The sequence below is a fragment of the Melanotaenia boesemani genome, chromosome 13 (genome assembly GCF_017639745.1).
Source record: "Melanotaenia boesemani isolate fMelBoe1 chromosome 13, fMelBoe1.pri, whole genome shotgun sequence".
Lineage (NCBI taxonomy): Eukaryota > Metazoa > Chordata > Actinopteri > Atheriniformes > Melanotaeniidae > Melanotaenia > Melanotaenia boesemani.
The window spans coordinates 32960633-32982669 of record NC_055694.1 but is presented as its reverse complement, the minus strand read 5'-3'; the positions used below and the strand labels follow the sequence as shown (position 1 = coordinate 32982669).

The following is a 22037-nucleotide window of genomic DNA, read 5'->3' as shown; positions in this document are numbered from 1 at the left end:
GTCATTGTTTATTTATTACTATTTTCTATGTTTAGGATGTCTGAATAAAGTGTCTCATCATGATCTCAGTCCAGTAGAGCAGCTTTGGGATGTGGTGGAACAGGAGATTCTCATCATGGATGCAGCCGACAAACCTGCAGCAACTGTGTGATGCTGTCAGGTCAATATGGAGAAAACCTCTGAGGAAGGTTTCCACCACCTGGTTCCATCTATCAGACCAGGATTAAAGCAGTTCTGGAGGAAAACGGGGGTCTGACCTGGTACTAGAAGGTGGACCTGATATCGTTGCCAGTGAGTGTTTGTGATCAACATCTCTCCATCTTCACCTCTGAAAAAAATTAGCTTCTCTGAAGCTCCGTCATGCTAATGTGTTGTTGCTGTGACATGTTACTGACATAACATTTAAAATAAGCGCATACACTTAAAAAACAATTAATGATGTTGCCTTTCAGATTTTAAATGATTTTCTGATCATTTTATTTGGTTTTCATTCATATTTTACATTTCAACCCATCTCCAATGGACACAGGCTTGTAATACAGCGTTTCAGTAGTCTCCATCATATGTATTCATCTTCCATGCACCCTATATAATACATATACACATATATTATCTCATATACTCTAGCATTGTTAAATCTTTTAAAATAAAAAATAGCACAGCTCTGTTATAATCAGAAACCAGTCCGCTTCCACCTGACGGACATAAAATGTGAAGCAGCAGCAGATCAGACTCCTTCTGTCCTCACAAACAGGAGAGGCCTGATGGTGCTACAAAGGCTGAGGCTGCAACCAAAGATCACACTGGGAGACTCATCTGTGTGTCAACACTGCAAACTCGCAGTAAGACTAACAAGCTGATTAACCCAAATTACACCAATAAGTTAAACAGAAACTGATGAGCAGCATTAAAACCACCACAGAGTCAGTGATGAGCATGTTCTGATCACAGTCTGCTGGAACAGTTCGGGTCTCCAACCTCATGCATGCTACTCTGACACAGACCATCTAGCTTCACTTGAACTTAAGTGATGCATGATGGTTTGGAAGCAATGCATGCTGGTTAAAAACAGTGTGGGTGGAAGGCGGCTGCAGACGGGACATGTCGGGCACTGCAGCAGATCTCCGGGTACAGCGTCCCTGTGGCCACAAAGCTCTGCCCTGATTGGCTGAAAGTTTTGTTGTTACTCCTGAGACGTAGTGTGTTCCTTTCTTTCATAAATCTACGACTAAAAACTTCCACAAAGCTTCTCATTGTTGGCAGTACTGGTCATGAAATCAGCCACTCTGATGCGGATGGAAGCCCATCTCGCCCCACTTCCACTCAGGATCTCGCTCTCTCAGCTACAGGTGGTTTTAAGGCGGCAGACGACTGGCTAGGCTAACCTCTTCTTGACGAGAGCCTCCTGTACAGGGGGCAGCATGAGATGCTAGCAGTCCAGAGAATCGTTGCACATGGTTAGAAGAACCAATGCTAACATGTAGCATAGCAACATGAGAGGAGAAACTCAGCTAAAAGACTCTACCAAGCAGCTCTACTGCGTTCCGGGTGAATTAACGCACGCCTTGATTCTGACACTTCTGTAGTAATCTCTCACGTGTAGACACCAAGATTATACAAACAGCCCTTGTAGTTGTGAAGATATACTATATATGGGTATATTATTTTGGACAGGAGTAAAAAAATATTAGGTCTCATCAAGAAGAGGTTAAAGATATGTACAACTGGCACATCTGAACATGGGCTGGTTTAGTTGATGAATAAATGAGAATATTTCTGCAAGTTTTTTTTGCCTACTGGCTCTAAAGGTAAGAAGTTGCGGGACAAAAGTAAAAACTGGCTGAGGCCACATGAGGATGAATTTGTGCCTCTGTGCAGCTGAACTGCACCGAGCTTCAGCTGCATGTCTGATCACAGTTTTAAACAAAAACAAAAAGTTTCTGAACTGATTCTGCATCAATCCCTGATTTCTGGAAAGAACCAGATCCTTCGTCAGTCCTCTGAACTGGACTGAAGCTGCTTTGGCACTCCATGAGCGGTGCTGCCGGCTACATCTGGATGTCTGGCTGGCAGCGGAGGGAGGGGGCATGTTTCTGAGCAGGGCGAGGAAGGACATCCCGGCGGCTGGGGATAACGACGACGTCACTCCTCCATGGATGGCAACGAGGCAATGGGCACCCGACGGAAGAAGAAGCTGGATCCTCTGAAGAGGTGACCCTGACAGGAAATGACATCATCAACCCTTGAGCCCTCCTCACGGTTAGGACCCTCTGGTGAGCGTCAGTGTCGACGCACAAAAACTGCTATAAATCATCAAACATCAATATTTTTCTGTTCCATTTTAATTATTTGTAATTCAAATATTCAAACTGGCATTTAAAAGGTTAAAATCCTAAAAATGATTGTTTGGTGGTTTAGATCAGGTTGGTAGGTGTTTAAATGACTTGTAAAAAAAAAGGCAGAACAAAATACTGATGTTTGATGATTAAAAACTTCACCAGAGGACACAAAATTCATCAGGGGCGGCGTGGCTCAGCAAGGTAGAGCGGTCGTCTTGTAACCCAAGGGTTGCCCGTTCGATCCTCGGCCAAGTCGAGTTCATGTCGAGGTGTCCTTGGGCAAGACGCCGAACCCCTAATTGCCTCTGATGGGTCGTGGTCGAGCGCCTTGCATGGCAGCTTCCGCCATCAGTGTGTGAATGGGTGAATGTGATGTATAATGTAAAGCGCTTTGGGTATCATCCCAGGTACAGAAAAGCGCTATATAAATACGGACCATTTACCATTTACCATAAAAGACACATGAGAGAAAAAGACACTGGATTTTAAAAATTTGTCCAGAAAGACGAGTTCATACAAAATGTCACGTCACTGCAAGACGGCCGAAACGTTCAACAAGTAAAAAAAGTTGATAAAAATGCCAGAGGAGGGCATGAGGGTGAAAATAAAGAAAATCTCAACAAACCGGAGGAAACTGAGGGAGTCTCCAGTTTACCTTGTGGTTTAGATGATTCCAGCAGTGCAGCCAGGACTTAAAGACAGGAGAGCGAGGAGGAAGACCTGCAGCCAGACTGACACAATAAAGCACAACCAATCAGACTCAAGCATTTTAGGAGACGTATTTGGATATGCTGATTGCAAACACATGTGATCCGGACTAAAATCACCCATAATCCACCTCTCTACAAACAAGTTTTTTTTTCTAGATATGGCTTCCTCACAGCAGCATCAAGCCTGTTACCAGGGGTTGGAGTGTGTTTACGTAAAACAGGACTGGTATTTCTGTTATTATGTAAAGTCCTTTGTGCTGCTCTTTGGTATGAAAAGTACTATATAAGTAAAACTGAATTAGAATGAGCCGCTAGACTGAAGTAAATAACTCACCCACAGTTGTTGACTGCCATCACATCAGCAACCAGCATGAACGGATAGGTGAGAACACTCACTGCAATCTACAGAAACACACTCTGTTAACACAGCTGCTGGTTCATCAGAGAAAATGTTGAAAAATGACAGTTTTACTGGTGAACTTACGCCCATCACAAACTTAGTGTAGCTCCTTACTGCCGAGGCCTGGCTGAACTGAAACAGAAAAACACAAGTTTCACGCAGAGGAGACTTGATGGCAAATGATTTGATTTCAAGTGGATCACATTAACTTTAACATTAGAATTTATTCTGCTAGCCTGTGCTAATTCAAACCCTCCTTTATTATCAGTTTTAAAACCTTAAACCAGAAACGTCTGGGACAAAAACAACCTGCAGTGATTCTGACTTTGACTGCAAACGGAAGCGATTCCAGATATTTCATGTCTTGCCAGTTTAATTCATGTTGTAATTACACATGACTGTGATGCATTTAACGCCTGTTAGAACAGCGGCGGCGCCCCCTGCTGGTCATGAGACAGAATGCAGATTCAACCCAAAAAGCTTCGGAAACTTTTTAAATGTTAGCTTTTTTTTTAATCAAATTAATTTATTTTATAAATTAACTTAATTTATTTTAATTCATATATTTATTTTAATTATTTTGTTCAATAATAACCTATGCAACAGCTAACTATTTTATTTTATTCAATTAGTTTCTTTTGTTATGCTTTTTCTTATTTTTACTGTATTTATTTTGCTTTTTTTATATCACTGTAAATAAATTAAGGGGTTAAAGTATTAGTAATTTAATAAAACAGTCTATCTTCTTCAGAGCAGGCAGGTCTACATTAACGCTGCTTTCCTGGCTCTTTGTGTATTTGATGTTTCTCACAGCTGGAAATCATGAACAGATACAAGATACAGGAGCTCATTTATAGCATAAAACTGATTATTAAAACAGAAATGAAGTCATCATGTTTGGAATAAACAATATTAAGACTGAATTTCCATCTCTGAGTGAAGTTTGTGTCCGTCGGACAGGAAGAACTTTTTAAAATGGAAAAACTTTTGAATAAGTGAACTTGTTGCTAACACGAATCTTTACGATAATTTCCTCTGAGTTTTATTCCCACAGAGCGACCAGTGGCGCGTTTATTCCAGCGCTGGAATCAGCTGATGACCAGGAATAAACAGCTGGAAACTGTTCGCTGCTGCCTCAGTAAACGCTGCAGAGGTTTTACTTACACTTGCCTTTTGGTGGGAAATCGATTTGTAATTCATTTATTAATAATACCATTTAATAACATTTTAATTGATCAAATTAATAAAATATAATTATCTACTTTAATTATTCTCCATTTAATTTTCTCATGAATATTTTTCTTAAAATTTATTTAAAACAAAAAAGGTTTTGGTAAATTATAATGAACTGTTTTCTACTTATTTCTTTTCTTAATTCCATAGAAACTCTTCAGGATCAGTAAAGTATGATTTAACTTCTCCTTCACACTTTTCTGACCCTCAGTGGAGAAAATGATGAAGTCTGATAGATGGTTCAGTTTGACGGCTGAAGCACTGCTCAAATTATTATAAATAAAGTTTAAATTCTATCAAATTAGAATTTTCTGTTGTCTTTGTGAATACCATAAAATCCAGTTACTGAGGTTTTTTTGTGAGAGGAGAACCAGACTGTTATTAGGAAGATGGTCGGTTTAATAGTGGCTATTACGTCTCCTTGGAAACACGTTTGGACTTGGTGTTGAGTGTTTCCTGTGCCGTTAGCTCGGCATCTCTCACATGAAGTTGGTGGACTTACACTTTCGTCGACAGCGTAGGTGTTAATAAAGTGTGCCAGGAGGTTACAACACCACAGGAACAGGACCTCTCCCAGTACATGCGGTATGAGACCCCTACGAACACACAAGCACTGGTCGGACTGGTGGGTGTGGGAGTTAAAGATGGAGGTGAAGGTGAAATGTGAAGATGGAGTTTGACTTACACATAAAATCCAGCTATGCCCTCCTCCTTAAAAATCTTGATAAAAGAACTGAACATCCCCCTGCAAACATGTAGTCAAACACAGATAAAAGCAGAATAATTAAATGGAAGTTAATACGATATTCCGATCATCGGAACGGGAAAGGAATTTCCATGTAGGATATGGAAAGAATGGTTCTTCTATCCTTTAGACTACATGGACCTTCCCTTGCAAATTTTAAATGAAACGTTTTTTTAGCCAAAATGTTTGGAAAAATACTCATTAGTCACTTTATCAGATCCACCTGTTCAGCTGCTTGTCGACACAAATATCCAACCAGCCAATCACAGGGCAGCATGTAGTCATGTGGACACAATGAAGACGACTTTCTGAAGTTCAAACTGAGCATCATAGTGAGGAAGAAAGGAGATTTAAGTGGCTTTGAACGTGGCATGGTTGTTGGTCTGAGTATTTACTGGGACTCTCACACACCAACCACCTCCAGGGTTTCCAGAGATGGTCTGAAGAAGAGAAAATATCCAGTGAGCAGCAGTTGTCTGGACCAGAATGTCTGGTTGGTGTCAGAGGAGAATGGACAGACTGGTTGGAGATGATAGAAAGGAAACAGGAAGTCCAATCAGCACTGGTTCCAACCAAGAGCTGCAGAACAGCATCTCTGAACACACAACACGTCCAGCCTTGAAGCAGATGGGCTCCAGCAGCAGAAGACACACCGGGTTCCTCCTGCCAGCTAAGAACAGGAAACTGAGGCTACAATTCACACACACTCACCAACACTGGACAATAGAAGATGGAGAAACGTTGCTGGTCTGATGAGTCTCCATTTCAGCTCCACATTCAGATGCTCGGCTCAGAATCTGCTGGAAACATCATGAAAACATGGATCCATCCTGCCTTGGATCAACGCTTCAGGCTGCTGCTGGTGTAATGGTGGGGGGAGATTTTCTAGGCCCACTTTGGGCCCCTGAGTACCAACGTGACCTGGTTTAACCAGCACAGCCTACCTGAGTATTGTTGCTGACCATGTCCATCCCTTTATGACCACAGTGGAGCATCTTCTGATGCTACTTCCAGCAGGATAATGCACCATGTCACAAAGCTCAGATCATCTCCACCTGCTTTCTAGAACATGACAATGAGTTCACTGGACTCCAACGGCCTCCACAGCCACCAGATCTCAGTCCAGTAGAGCAGCTTTGGGATGTGGTGGAACGGGAGATTCTCATCATGGATGCAGCCGACAAACCTGCAGCAACTGTGTGATGCTGTCATGTCAACAATGTTGGAGTAGTTACTCTAAAAAAGTAATTAGTTACTAGTTACTCATTACTTCTGTAAATTGTAATGAAACTACTCGTTACTACATTTGAAAAGTAACTTCACTACTTGTTACTTTACCATTTCTTAATTCACCGTGTCGACATGGACAAACATCATAGCCGAACCATCGCTGCCTGTCTGCAGAGTGTTTACTGTAAACAAAATGACTTTAAAACCATAAGAACAGCGTCCCTGTCTGGGAAGAAATGGCCACACTTGTCTCACAATCAGCTACATCACGCAAATCGATCTCTATGGCAACGTGTCCAGGCAAGCACACACACAGGCAGCAGCATGCGTGTACCACTTAAAACAGATCAGAACTTTACACACAGGCAAACACGGCTCGAGTAACGCAGAAAAACACGTTACTGTAGTCTAGTAAAGTCAGTTTGTTACCGATATTTTAAGTGTAATGTACTACTTTACTTCGTTACCCAGAAAAGTAATATCGTTACTGTAACTCGTTACTCCCAACACTGCCTGTCAATATGGAGAAAACCTCTGAGGAAGGTTTCCACCACCTGCTTACATCCATCACACCAAGGATTAAAGCAGTTCTGGAGGAAAAAGGTCCAACCCGGTACTAGAAGGTGGACCTGATAAAGTGGCTGATGAGTGTAGATCTGAAAATAGTCAACAACATGAGGACATTTTACCTTTTAAAATCTCTTTTTTTAAAACGTTGAATCAGGAATATTTTCATACGTGACAGGGTTAGTTATAATAGCATTTAAATATTAAATATCTTTGGCACTAATATTAATATTTAACAGTTTCGATTCAAGATTCATGTCAACTATCAGCATTAAAGGTAATATTCACATAGAGGGATAATTTGCTTCTGCTGCTTCACATCAAAATGTTCAACCTGTGAAACGTGGGCAGATTTCATTCCTGGAAAGTAGGAACTCTGAATTATGGATCAGTCTTTTATGTTTGTCTGAATTATTGATGAGTGTTTAATTTTGCTTGTAATTTTTCAGGAAAACCATAAATATTCAGGCCTAAATTTGCTGTTTCATGGGAAGTTTTACTACAGTTCTTGCTTTGTAATAAAAAGAAATGTAAGGGTTATAAAATGTCTCACCTGTACTTCACCTCTCTGCCAACAAACTGGGCCATACAGCGAACTGACAGGACTGCCCAAGAAAAGAAAACAGGTGATAAGATGAATGATGACCTTTATGTCTCCTGTATTATTAGCTTTAATAGGACGGAAAACCACAGCAGAGACAGAAAAAGATGGATGAGGTTTAATCATTTAAGACACAACTTTCTGACTTTATCGGTTCTATGAGACTTTAAATGGTTTTATTTGTCCAACTTTATCAAGAAGTTTTACCAAATGACAGATTTACTGTACAAAATGTTGCATTTCATCAGCAATCAATAATAAAAACACGTCATTACAGGCGTGATTTTGCCAGATTATACCATAACCTCCCGTTGGAGGAGCCTGTTGCTATGACAACATAAAGTGGTGGCACTACAGTATAATCAACAAGCTGCTCTGGACCAGCGTCTGGTGATGACGTATTCATTACTTTGGAGTGAACTGTGGATGGAAACGCTGCTCAGCCGGCGGTAAAACACGTCCGTCTGAGTTCATGAACATTTCAGCGCCTCCAGCTGAGACGTTAATGTCGGGAAATGAGTTTCTGTAAAGGAAAATCCAGCCTTGTCCATTCTTGCGGCATCATTTGCAGCATCTCGTATAAAAATGAGCGCGTGCACCCAGGCATCGTGTTCCCGTTAATGGAAATAAAGAACTGGAGCTGATTAAAGATTTTCACACTGGACTCAAAAGCCAGACATCAGAGCTCTGTGTGAGGCTTTCAGTTTGCTTCTCGGCTAACAGCTGCTCCTTAATAAATATCGAAATTTCGACTTTATACTCGACTGGTTTTATGCTACTTTCTACGGTCATTAGGTGAGGAAGTCTGTAATTAGGGATGCACTGATACCAAAATAGTATCAGGCCGATTCCTGCTTACTCGTACTCGGTATTCATATAAAAGTGTTCCTGATACCAATGTAAAAAATTAGAGATGTCAAAATTAACATGTTAAGGCAAAGAGATTCATCTGTGCCCTTGTAACATTAGTTTTTATTAACACATAAACAACAAAGTTATTACTCATGTCATATTAAAAGTTTGACTTATCTCGGGGAGAGATGGGTACCGAACCCACCAGAAACCCCTTTATCCTCCTTATTGATGAAGACTGACAGTTTTCCAGCCTGACATTTAGAGGGTGCTGCAGGATGAAACATCTGATATATCCCACAACTAACCAGCCAGTCGTCCGTCTGACATTCTGCTCCACGCTCCTTACCAGTAAACTTTAATGGGATTTTTTAGTACTATATCATTACTTGTACTTGGTTTGAACAGATGTGGTGTCAGCGCATCCTTAGTTGTAATACATTTATTCTATAGATATATGGTGGAGAATTAAGTAAAGTAATAAGTGGCCTCACTGCACTTTACACAACTTGGTGAAAACTTCATTTAACCAGGAAGAAACAAACAGACGTGTGAAGCTTTGATGTGAACAGAACTGTGATCAACATCCAACTGATCGTTTCAGGATTCAGGACAAGCTCAGAGGACACTTTATGGTGGACAAACTTTGAGGACATACCATGGAAAGGATGTGTTGCCACTCTGGACAGGCACTGGATGATCATCTCGTGTGAGGTCTGAGAAAACAATTTAAAGACGCGTAAAAGCAGAATTTTGTACCACTTCACTTACAATGTAAACTAAAGAAGTTTGAAGCAGATTTAATTTCTTCGGGAGCCGCTGACCTCTCACCTCTCTGATCACTTTCCCGAGGGAAGTCTGCTGTTCGTCTTTCTTTGATCGAAGCTGCACCTGCTGAGTAATAAATAAATAAACCTTCACATCACAGATTAAAAACGAACTGTGACATGAACATGAGGACGGTAACAGAAACTGCAGTGCCCCCCCCAAATGAAGGTCAGGTTACTTTTATTTAACGGCTTCTCATGCACACATTTAAAAATCTGCATCATCTCAAAGGGCTAGTTGCACGTTGGTTGTATCTGCATTTCCAAAGAGACAGAGATCTTTAAGGGAGCTGCGTGGACCTGCAGAGAAGTTGTTGCTGCTGTTTACTGTGTCAAACTGTAACGGTTCCAGTTCGGGATTACTACTTGATAATACTGGCATTCTTTTGAAGGATTGCATGATTATTTCAGGTTCATTCAAACATTTTGGGACAGATCTAAGTCCAAACATTTGTCTCAGTCCTTGCTTACCTGTTTAATTTTCCCTCTGACCACGGTGGAGATGGCACTGGATATGATGCGAGGGGAAAGGCCGCGGAACAGACCCCCCTTTCCATCCACCTCCACAATATGCTGTGCTGAAAATAAATTTATTTCCAGTCAGCTGCTCTTAATTTGTCCAGTCAGACAGGAACATGTTCATTAACACCAATTTACCTACCATAGGAGAAGAAGCCGGGCAGGTATAGCACTCTTCTTCCAAACATGGTGGTGCCCACAGTTGGAGGAAGAGGTTCATGTCCTACCTGGAAAAAAGAGAGACTGAGATTAAACACTTCTTCATTTCTGCATCCACCTGGTACAGTGGATTATAATGTGAAAGGTCAGTGGTATATCATTCCCCGGCTCCTCCAGATCCATGCTGATGCACTAAAGGCTCAAAGGCATTTATCAGCCCAAACATGATCCAGTTTCAGGAATGTTGACTGGGTTTGAAAGTTGTGACCAATCAAAGTAGAATGGATTCAGGAAGTATTCAAAGCTCTTCATCGTGTGAACTCTATTTTAATTCAGTTTGTCAAGTACAATAAATAAATAAATATAAAGCCTGCCAATCTAAACTCAGTAAACTATAATGAGAAAAAACTAAACTGTCTCTAAGACCAGACTAAAATAAAAAGAAAATATATAAAAAATAAAAAGCACATAAACCAGCAATAAATCAAGCTCAAACCAATAGAAAAATATGCAAACAAATCATTTTAATTAAGCTGAGCAATACATATATGTAGATATTGTATGTACTGTTTACGTAAATAAACAAACATCCCTGCAGCTGTGTGTTCCACACAGGAAAAACAATACTAAAACAGCAGTTTCTGCTACCGTCTACCCACTTTACAAGTGGGGAGGTCAGATCCACAGCACCCCCATACTCAGGTAAAGTTATGTTGGATTGCAGCAGAGATTTAGATTTAACACGGAGCAGGTTCAGGCTGCCTGAGACCGCAGGCTGGGTGCATGGATGATGCAGACTGATGAGGAAAATCATATCCACTGAGACACCGACCGAAAACAACAACACTGATCCTGCTGCATCTGTGTAGCCATGATTTGAATTAAGAGCAAGCCAAGTTAAATGTGGGTTTTAAACACAACACAGCAGCTGTGATCGCGTGCAGCGTCAGCTAGCTACATCAGCTACCTGTATTAGCAGCTTGACGTATAGCAGCGGGTGTGTGATGGCTGTAACTCCCGCTCCCAGCAGCAGCACAGCGGCGTCCACTTCCACGGGGCTCGATGCAGCATCTTGAGCGATGCTGACAGCCTCAACGGGCAGGTTTTCAGGCGCTTCCATGTTAAATTAGCGCGAGGAAGAGACTCGGTTCATCACTTGGCGTCAAACCCGAACTGCCAGAGGTACAACTTCCGCTTTGAGATTTCAGTATAAAAGCCCCTGCTTCAGCTACAGAGCCGGATGAAGCTGTGATCCGTATTGACTGTTTGTGTTCCCGTAAAAGAGCAGAGACGCTCTTTTATTCTGGTTTCATAACCTATTTGGGCTAAAAAAAAAAAAAAAAAAAGTAGCACGTCATCTGTTAGGGGTACCAAAACAAAGGGGCGGGGTTAAGCACGTGCCGCGAATAAACCAACGCGGAAGTCTAAAACTAATCTCACACAGACAGACGTTTGTTATCAGGATGGCCAGTTGTAAGCAGACGCCAGAATTAATGCTAGAAAATTCCTGAAAATCTGTTTTATGTGACAGGACAGGCAGACTGTTACAACGTTTGAACAACAGTGGCGTAAATCTCAAATGTTTACTGTCTCACCTTGTTAATAAAATGACAACAAATAAGCGATTCTAAAAGTTTTTGGCCATGGTGACCAACGACCCACCGTAATGACCTTATCAATACGCTGCAGAATTAGTTATAAAGGTCACAGCTCACCTGCTGTTAGTGAAGTTATGATGCTGGTTAGGGTTACTTTACTTGTTTTGTCTGATTTTCTTTACTTCTTTAAACTCGGAGCATAAATGGTTAATGTGAATTACAATGTTGCAAAAGAAGCTTCATATTTATATTACATAACTTAGAAAAAGTTTTAAATGATCTAATAATCCTACCACATGTTCATACAACATAATTACTCAGCTAACACGTCAGTCTGGCATCAGCCTGTAAACCAGAAACTGTAATAATATAAACGTCCTTATAAATGAAGCTAAATAAAGCAAACGGTTGAACATGGTTGTAAACGGTTGTTGTTTGTCTGCCAGTGTGTGTCTACAGGTCCTGCACTCCCAGCACCTGACCGACTCTCCACTGAAGCTCTGGTCATCATGGAGGTCTACAGCCTGCAGCAGATAAAGAAGACATCTGGATCTGCTCTCATTGCTCCTCCTGTTGATAAATTTGCACATATTTTGCAGTTTTTAGCATAATTGCACATTATATTGCTTCAGTGTTGAAATTGCCATCAAAGATGTAAAATTCTCTCACTACATTACTTGAAGATATTTTGACACAACTTCAGTGTTTTATTATATTACGTGTGCATATTCTGTATTTTCTTTTATTGAAATTTTATCTGTTTACCGTTGTGCTGCTACTGTTTATTCTCACTGAGAATTTCAATAAAAACTTAAATGAAAAAGTGAAACTGTCCAGCTTCTCATCTGGTTAACAATCATGTTTCTATTCAGTGTTTATCTCCACAAGATTTTAAATGTAATTAAAATTTAATGTAATTTTCATTATTAAAACTGACACTGGTTATTTATGTGCTTACGAGGCAACTAAAAGTCAAAATACTTTAAAAATGCCTTTGACACACTTTATTATTCATGTTTAAGCCATGTACAAAAACAAAAAAAGCACATTTTTGCTGCACAAATAATATAAAAAAACTTCCACCTGTCTGACTGTACACACACATCATCTTCATCATTGTCATCATGTGTCTTTTCCTCTGATCAGCTGATCACCATCTTCTCCAGCATCAGGTGTCCTCTTCATGGTCTGTAGCTCTCCAGGGTCTGCATCCTGGTGGACTCCATCTCTGCTGCTTGCAGCGTCTCTTTCCTCAGCTGATCCGTCTTCTTCGTCTTGCAGAGCGTGCAGCGTTTGTGGGTGTAGCTGATGTGTGTCCTAGAAGCAGGGATGGTGCACAATCTAAACCAGCCTCCATCATTTCTTAAGCTGGTTGACCTGCAATCACATTTTTGGTGTTATTAAAAAACTAGTTAACACTGGATGCTTCCATTACATTTCACAATCTTAACCACTTAATCCAACCAGTTAACATCCCATCAGATCTCACAGAGCACTCTTGGTATTTACCTGTATCTTTAAAATCCTTCCCTTTGTGATGTTTTTATATAAAATGATTAAATAAAATAAAAACTGATCAAACACAAACAGATGAACCCTTTTCTATTTCCCTCCCTCTTTGCCTCTAATTTACAAGTGAAGTTAGCCAATGTGAATATAGTGACTTTAAAAAGCCAAATAAAGTATCTTCATTAACATTACTTACACAATAAAAACAACAAAAACTCTCCTACTTGCCTTTATGAAAATGCAGAGAGCAAACACGCATGAAGGGAGATGGTGTTGGAAATGATTCCCTCTCACCGCTGCGATCCAGACCATCTGACGTCTCAGTGATATCCTCAACCTGCTGTCCAAAGCCTCTTTTAAAGGTAGGAAACCCAAAAAAATCTAACGCTGTGTCCACTTTTCTACCTTTTTTTTAAATTGTGTGACTTAGAATGGCAGTCTTTCACACAACATGAGACTCCCATTTTATCAAAGATTATAACGCAGCAAAGACGATAAACAGTCGTTTACAACGAGGGTGCAACCAATATGGCGATCGACTGCGAGTGTGACGTCAGCTGACACAGACCGTATCGCAAAATATGAGTGATAAGACAGAAAATAATCCTTTGATGCAGATATAGTGGTCATATGAACCTTTTTGTTATTGTGTGTTAAAATTGTGTAAATGGGTTTATGAAAAGTTTACAGACCTTGAATATTTGTCCTGATAATACACATAAAAGTATATTATACTATTAATGGTAAGTTTTTCATGTGACGTGACAAGTTTCATTGCAATAAGGGCTTGTGATTATACAGTCAAAATAGTCTGTGTTTGGTTTTGGATGGGTGGGGAAAATGAAAATTAGACCTTAAAAATAAATAAATAAGCATGCTAACTTAACTCGATCTTGGGCTTTCTTATTTATCGGACCTGTTTTGCCATTATAAACCCTTGAGGACCCTGAGGACCCTTGAGGACCCTGAGGTCCTCTGGGACCAGCCTGTTAGTTGTTCCTAAAGTGAGGCCTTGTTCCATCACTTCGGTCCTTGTCTATGGAACAGCCTGCCTGAGCGCCTCAGAGCTGCAGACACTACTGATCTTTTTAAAAAGAGGCTCAAGATCTATCTTTTTGGCTTAGTTTGTAACAAATTTTTACGTAATTTATTCACTTTTAAATTAATCTATAATGTTACATGTTCGATGTTCTATGGATTTGGCAGACTGTAACACTGAGTGTGTGTGGGGCTAAGACGGATATGTAGTGGGATCAGAAAGTAAAGGGGCGAAGTAGAGAAAGACTGGAAAGGGGTTGATGGGTTGCCTTGTTGTTTTTTGCTGTTGCTGGTTGTTCGGTGTGGTTATAGCCAACAGTAACCATTATTTGTTCAATAAAGCAGCTGTTTGCAGAATAACTCAGAATCTGTTTTTCAACACGTCCTGCTGAACGTTACACTATCTTTACCTTTTGATTAGTTATTAAACTTTGTATTTTATTTATTTACTTATTTATTTTAATTCAGCTTTTATTGGTCTCATTTGTTGTTACAGTTTTAGATTGAATTCAGCTTTGTTTTATGTTTTATCTTTTCCACTCCAGTGTTTTCCTTATAGGGGTTCTCTGCATTGGCAGCTATGCCTGCTCTGGCTGCATGGTTTTTGTCATGGGGATTGTACTTGTAGGGGTTGTCGAGGCCCTGCAATGCAGCCTTATGGCAGTGGTGTGGGCCCAGTCTGGCCTAATCTGGGTCATTCCCATGGTGACGGCATTTGTGGTCGCTGGTTGGGTTGGCTCTCAGGGTGGGTGGACACCTAGGATATAGTTTGCTCACCTTGTACCAAGACAAATGTTTGTTTATACTGTTATTTTTTAGTTAGAGACAGTTTATTTTAGAGTAGGGTCAAGAGGTGGGGGGTGGTACTTGTGCGTGAGAGAATATGATTAAGTGTGTGTGCTTTGATTTGTTTCATGATAAACTCTGGGTGTCCATCAAATGTGATATACCAAGGAGATACTCTGTCCCCTTTGCTGTTCTGCATAGGCCTGAACCCCTTCAGCCAATTAATCAACAAGATTGGCTATGGCTACCAACTCAGGAATAGAGCCACCATCAGTCACCTCCTTTACATAAATGACATCAAGCTGTACGCTAAGAGTGAGCGAGACATTGACTCACTGATCCACACCACCAGGATCTACAGCAGGGAATAGGAATGTCATTCAGACTGGAGAAATGTGGCATAATGGTAGCAAAGAGAGGGCAGATTGTCCATACAAAGGACATTCCCAGAGGGCAAAAGAATGTTGAGGAGAGCTACAAGTACTTTGGCATACCGCAAGCAAACGGCAGCCACAAAGAAGCCAAAAGGAAAGCTGCCACAGCCAGCTATCTGCAAGGAGTAAGGCAAGTCCTGAGAAGTCAGCTCAATGGCAAGAACAAGATCCGGGCAACTAACAGCTATGCCCTGCCAGTGATCACATACCCAGCTGGGATAATAAGCTCGTCAAAGGACGAAGTTCAGACCACAGATGTTAAAACATGGAAGCTGTTCACCATGCATGGAGGGTTCCACCCCAAATCCAGTGTCCAGAGACTACACACTAAGCACAAAGAGGGAGATCGAGGACTAGTGAGCATCAGAGCCACTATCCAAGATGAAACAAGCTCCATGAATACTTCAGAAAGACGGCCCCAAAGGATGAATCACTGAGTGAATGTCTCAGGCAATGGAACCTGGAGGAGAATGGAATGTTGAAATGTCAAATTAAGCACATTGAAGATGGCGGCAAGGATGTCTGCTGCATCTCAAGCTCTCTCTCCTAACTTTATTTTTTTTTCCTTATTTAGTCTGTTATTATTCTTTTTTTTCTTAGTTATGCAACCTGCTATAGTAAGCCCTATCATACAATATGATAAAGATAATTACTCTGCATCAGGTCGGTGGTGGAAAAAGATTTTTAGCATCACCGCCACCAGCTTACAGCGGGGAATCTCCACGGCGGCGCCTACCAGTTGTTGTACCCGAGCGGCGGAGGCAGCAGAGGAGAAGATAGTCACAAGCTGGAGTCCTGGTCCGGGTGAGGAAACGGGGCTATCAGCCTCCTCTACCGAGTATTCTTCTGACAAATGTTCAGTCATTGAACAACAATCTGGATGAACTTCGGAGCAGGATGGCGTTTCAACGGGAGATTAACATCTGTGACGTTTTTGCTTTAACGGAAACTTGGCTCGACCCCTCGATCCCAGAATAGGCCATTGTTCCTGAGGAACTCTCCGTTTATTGGCTGGACCAGACTCTACATTCATGAAAGAGCAAGGGAGGTGGTGTCTGTTTCATGGTGATGTTACGACCCAAAATAAGGGGTATGGTTGGGTGCAACAAAAAATAACGTTGAGGACAGATGGTGAACTATAATAAGCACATTTTTATTAAAACCCGTGAACGGCGAGTGAAAACCTGTAACAGAAAATACACAAAATAAACAAGTGCTGGGGTTAGCGGACCTGCTGAAAGAAACAAACCAAAACATATCCCTAAATCCACCGAGTGCAACCCACAACATAGCTGCAACTCGGGGTGAAACCTAAAACCAAATAAAACCATAAACAAAAGTGACCGTCGTCACAACATAACAAACGCTAACCTAGCCCAACACTGAAACTAATCGTAAATGAAAGTTAGCACCAAAACACCCACGGTGACAAAGGTACTACCACAACACACACCCAGTGCACAACATGAGCGGGAAAGCGGCCTGAGCCATTCCGGCTCTCCCCCTCCTGACTGGCTTCTGCTGCAGCCTTTTCAGCATAAGCTTCTTCTAAGCTGCAGCCTGATTGGTCCGATGATTAACCAGTCAGAAGGGAGGAGATTGAGGTGTGCCGGCTCCAGCCACTCCAGACAGAGCCTCCACACAGGCAGTTAATGGCAGTAACGAGCTGCAGCTGCCAGCAATTGGCAGTAGCCATAACAGTGAACAAGTGGTGCTCAGATGTGGGAAATATTTTTACGGGCTGTACTCCGGACCTGGAGCACCTCATAATCAGATGCTGGCCTTATTATCTTCCATGTGAGTTCACATCGGTTGTCATGACAGTAGTGTGTGTTCCGTCACACACTGTTTGAACAGGGCAGAGACTTCATGGCCGGAGGCTGTGTTTATTGTAGCCGGGGATTTTAAAAACGCCAACCTGAGGAAAGTCCTGCCGAGATACCACCAACACATCAGCTGTTCTACGCTGGCAAGAACACACTCCATCATGTTTACACCCCTTACACAAACACGTATAAGGCCCTCCCTCGATCTCCTTTTTGAAAATCTAATAACGCCTCAGTTCTGCTGCTGCCTTCCTATAGACAGAAATTGAAGTGTCATGGACCTTTCAGCAGTGGTTTGTCCAATCGAGTTGCAGAATTCAAGCCAGTCCCACCAGCTCAGGGACAGCTTCATACCGCAGGCCATAAGACTTCTAAATGGTGTTAGCAGCATCGCCACCTTTAAATAACATCTTCTTATTGCTTATTATATATTTTACTGTATAACTTATTTGCAGTATTCTTGCTTTTTGTGTTTGACTATTTTTATTGAGGTTTATATTCTTTTTAGCTTTGTTAGGAGAACCTGGGATCTAAGAATTTCACTGTCAATGATTGCTGATGTAATTGTTGAGCGGAAACAAAAAATTCATTCATATATTCATTCATTCATTCATTCATTGAAATGGAGAAACCATCATGGGAGGACAAGCCCCTGCATGGGATGTACTACCAACAGATAGCTGAAGGGGCGGCTATAAAAAAAAGTCCTACCAATGCTTAGAGAGGGCTGCGTTAAAGGACAGCACAGAGGCACTAATCATGGCAGCACAGGAGCAAGCCTTGGGTACCATATATATATATATATATATATATATATATATATATATATATATATATATATAGTTAGAGAGGCAGAGAGAGAGAGAGAGAGAGAAAGAGACAGAGAGAGTAAGCATTGTGTGAGGATCTAGATATCTCTGACCTGCCATTCCTCAGCTCAGCCATCAAACCACATAAGTGTTTTAAAAGCATTAATATCAGTTCCTCTTTAATGGCTTGGTGAGAATTTTTAAAAATAACCACGTCTTCACTTTTTCCATGTAAGCTTACACCCATTTGGAACAACCCTGACATCCTGCAAAACAAAAAGAGGATTAATTTCACTCAATGGAAAAATAAAGAAACAAAACAGTTAGAACACAATAGATAATGGAAACTTCTTCTTATTTAATATTCTGACTTCACAATATAGAATCAACAGCACTCATTTTTTTAGAACATCACCATCTTAAATCTATTATATGTAAAAAATATACCATTAATCAATTAAACTCACAGCTACCTATTAGGGTAGCAGAAATCTCAATGCCCCAAAACTATTATCAAAAACTTATAGACTATTATCTAAGGTATGTGAAGACATGTCAACATGGTTTAAATGTAATATTCCTGCAAGCCCCACAATGTATCTACTAGGTGACTTGGGTGAATGTGACATGGTAATTGGCTCTGGGCTTTTGGGGCCCTGGGCCCTTTGCTCAGGTCGTCCTTGAATGGCTGGTGCCTGGCTGGGTCGGTGGCTACTGATTTTGGCCCACTGGTGCCTGTTCCCCGTGACCGCAGGGGCTCTGGCTAGGGCCTTCCTCTGCCACTCTCTGGGTGGGTCCGGGATAGTCTTCGTGGTGGAGTGGCTTGGGTTTGTGCTCTGGGATTGATAATAATCCCAGAGCATAATAATAATAATAATCAAAATAAACAAACAAACAAACAAACAAACAAACAAACAAACAAACAAACAAACAAACAAATAAATAAATAAATAAATAAGGTTATCAAGAGGAGTCTTATTCCTCTTGGCAAAGCAAATTTCTTTGGCACAACATAGCAGCCAGACCATCATTCTGTTTGCTACCATGCTGGACAGGATAGTTCAATAAATAATTTCAGAGTTCAGAGTTGTTTCTTTCTCTGGTCACATGTCAGCTACTCTGCTCAGCACTGCCCCTACGATTTTCGGTTTCGGTTCGGTATTACTCCATCGTCTGCGTCAAGCAACGGATAGCTAAGCTCCCCGAAAACGGAAATTATGTAATCAATGTAGAAGAAGGACAAACTGTCCGTCTGCATATCCGTCTTCTGCGTGGAGCATAAATGGGCCTTAAAAGGAAAATAAACATACTCTCCAACGGTTTGAGCTTTATTGCCACGAAGCATTGTTACAGTAAAGAAATAATCCACCAAATACTCATTTACTGACAATTTGTGCAAGTTTTTAAAAGGGCTTGTTGCCATGGTGACCCCACAGTTGGGGTCTTTATCGATACTCTGCTGAATTTATTAAATATTGACCCATATTTGGAAAATATGACAGATGGGGCAGAAAACCTTTTATTCTGCTATAGGACTGCATGAGATACAAATATCTGGATCTGGAAAAACTGAAGCCAACATTCATCTCATTATTCAGCATTTTATGTCAGCATGCAGTTTAATTCCAGCAGATGGGGCTCTTGGCCTGAAAGTGGACTTACTCTGCACATCTGTGCTGTGAGGTCTGGCTCAGTCAACTCAGCCAAGGTCGGATTTTTACATGTGGTTGATGATAACCACAGTAATAACAAGCTCAATAAGAATGGTATTAAACTGGCTGTGTTTCTCTCATGGAAGACAAGCTTCTAGAGGGGGAATGTGAAGGTAAATCACAACTTTCAAACAGCACCTTGATTTACAGGATTTTTTTATGACAATTGAAATCACTTGCAAACTTTTTAAGGAACACTGTTTCTCAACTTTTAAATGATTTTCTCACACGTTTGGTGACAGACTGGTGAACCTTTTCTATCCTGAGACTCACCTTTTTATGACAAACCATGATTAAAATCGCCTGTTGGATTTGACATAATACCACTATTTTAACCTCAATTCAAGCCCAAAGGTGCCCTCCCCCATCCCATATTTTGAAATGTGTTGCAGGTCTGCGATGCAAAAATAAAATTAACATTAATTTCCTGATTTTAATAAGATGCTTGTCATGAGGCGTGGAAGTGATTTGTGTGGAATAAACAGAATAGAAAACAGAACAGTAGAAGGAGGGGAACTCATAACACAAACAGTCCTGTGTACTCTGAACATTTAATGGGCAGAGGCTGTGGGTCGGCTGATTTACTGTCATGGCAGATGCTGGTTTCAGCCTACTGACTGCCTCCATTCACACAGACACTCATGAGCCCTCACACTGCAGACGTGTTCATCAGTTATTTCGTACTGCTGCTGCCCGAGAGGTGATGAAGTGGTTGAAATAAAAAAGAAAGAGGCTTCAAGATTCAGTCGTCTTTTTCTCACAGCTCAGTGCCCCGTCCTGGTTCATCTAGTCTCACACTATAATATCGTCAACACTACAGTCTTTGATCATTAAAAGACAGCTTATTTTATGTATTATGCTGTATATGAACATTTTGCAGAATTTTCTTTCTTCATCTGTTTTTATGGTATTTCTTTGGCTTTCTGTCTGTTACAGTCACACGTCTTTATCTGGACTTTGTAAGTTTCTCTCACAGATAATCTTGTAGATAATCGTGTGTTCTCTTAATATTTCGGCTCTGTTATAGTCTCACATTGGTTGTTTTGATTTGTGATGATGACTTGCAGCGGAAACACACTGGCCCTGTCCGCAGTGAGTGAGATTATTCTAGATTGATGAGCACCAGTAACCTGTGTTTTATTATTGAAGGAACAGTAATATAAACACACTGACCTTATCAGATCCACCTTCTAGTACTGGACTAAACCAAATGTTCTTCTAGAACTGCTTTAATTCTTACTGTCATAGATTTAAAATCCCAGTAGATCAGCAGTTTCTGCAAACACAAACCAGCCCCTCTGGCGTCATGTGACTGTCTGATTAGAGATTTGTGTTAAAAAGGAACAGGTGGACCTAATAACGTGGCTGGTGATTGCACGCTACCTTGTTTGTCTCTGGTTTAGAAAATCCTGTTTTTCAAACCAAACTAATGCCAACTCTTGACTTAGAAGTGAGTTGTTCTACAGTAAAAAAAAAATGAACTCCCTAAAGTAAATTAAAAAACAGTGCAGCAGGTGAATAAATCTCAGCTGAAACTCTGTTAAACATTCACGCCATGCAGCTGTCTGCTACCTTTGCTGGGATCCTGTCCTGGCAGCATTTCAGACGGCACCAGTTTCCCCTTGGGTCTGGGTGATGACATGCCAGTTAAATAGATGCATGACTGGTCTGGTTTGCCAGGCTCAGGTCTGCAGTTAAAGTTACTAAAAGCCCAAACGGTCTGTTTCAAATAGTGATTGTGTTGAATGTTCCTAATGTTGCTGACTCAGTCACATTTTGATAGCTTGATTAATCCCAGCAGGACGTCGGGTAAACAGAGATGTTAAATTTAAGCTTTACAACTCCAAATTTAATCTGTGCTTTTGTTTGTTCCACATAAATAAAAGTGATGGTTTCTCAGTGCTCGTTTAATTCAGCAGAGCGGGGTAATGTTTATATTTTCTTCACTCACTTAAATTAAAGGCTCTCCTTTTCTCATCTTTTATTAATCTCTGAGACATTTTTTAAATGAGATGCAGCTCATGAGTTTTATCACTTGGGCAGGGTTTGGATGAGTAATTTTAAATAAATTTCACTCAGTGTGAGGTCGTGGCATCCTCAGGTGTGGACTGCTGCGTGTTTTTGTTGGATCATTAATGCTTGC

The 22037-nt window shown here is 40.9% G+C and overlaps 1 protein-coding gene across 3 annotated transcripts; it reads right to left on the bottom strand.

Annotated features, from left to right (window-relative positions):
- Positions 1-460: 460 nt before the first annotated feature.
- Positions 461-11482, bottom strand: LOC121651162 (mitochondrial carrier homolog 1-like). 3 transcript variants are annotated; one of them, XM_042003109.1, is made up of 12 exons: positions 11150-11482; positions 10166-10250; positions 9976-10082; positions 9509-9571; positions 9336-9393; positions 7778-7829; positions 5368-5427; positions 5185-5278; positions 3534-3581; positions 3384-3451; positions 2995-3070; positions 461-2217 (listed from the first exon to the last, which is right to left on the bottom strand). In XM_042003109.1, exons 1-12 carry the CDS (start codon positions 11300-11302, stop codon positions 2143-2145), a joined length of 939 nt encoding a protein of 312 aa, XP_041859043.1. In that variant the 5' UTR covers positions 11303-11482; the 3' UTR covers positions 461-2142. The 3 variants fall into 3 exon arrangements, 2 of the variants coding, with proteins under 2 accessions (XP_041859043.1, XP_041859044.1); XR_006012401.1 differs by lacking the exon at positions 461-2217 and having other exon boundaries at positions 2997-3070; positions 5114-5278; XM_042003110.1 differs by lacking the exons at positions 5185-5278; positions 5368-5427 and having other exon boundaries at positions 9502-9571.
- Positions 11483-22037: the final 10555 nt, after the last annotated feature.

What these genes read in the sequence shown, in the direction of transcription:
- LOC121651162 (XM_042003109.1), bottom strand. Translation starts at nt 11,302, where the DNA reads ATGGAAGCGCCTGAAAACCTGCCCGTTGAGGCTGTCAGCATCGCTCAA. An exon ending in GCCCGGCTTCTTCTCCTATG is followed by an intron (nt 10,083 to 10,165) that starts GTAGGTAAATTG and finishes ATTTATTTTCAG; the next exon opens with CACAGCATATTGTGGAGGTG. An exon ending in CCTACGCTGTCGACGAAAGT is followed by an intron (nt 3,582 to 5,184) that starts GTAAGTCCACCA and finishes TTTCTGTTTCAG; the next exon opens with TTCAGCCAGGCCTCGGCAGT.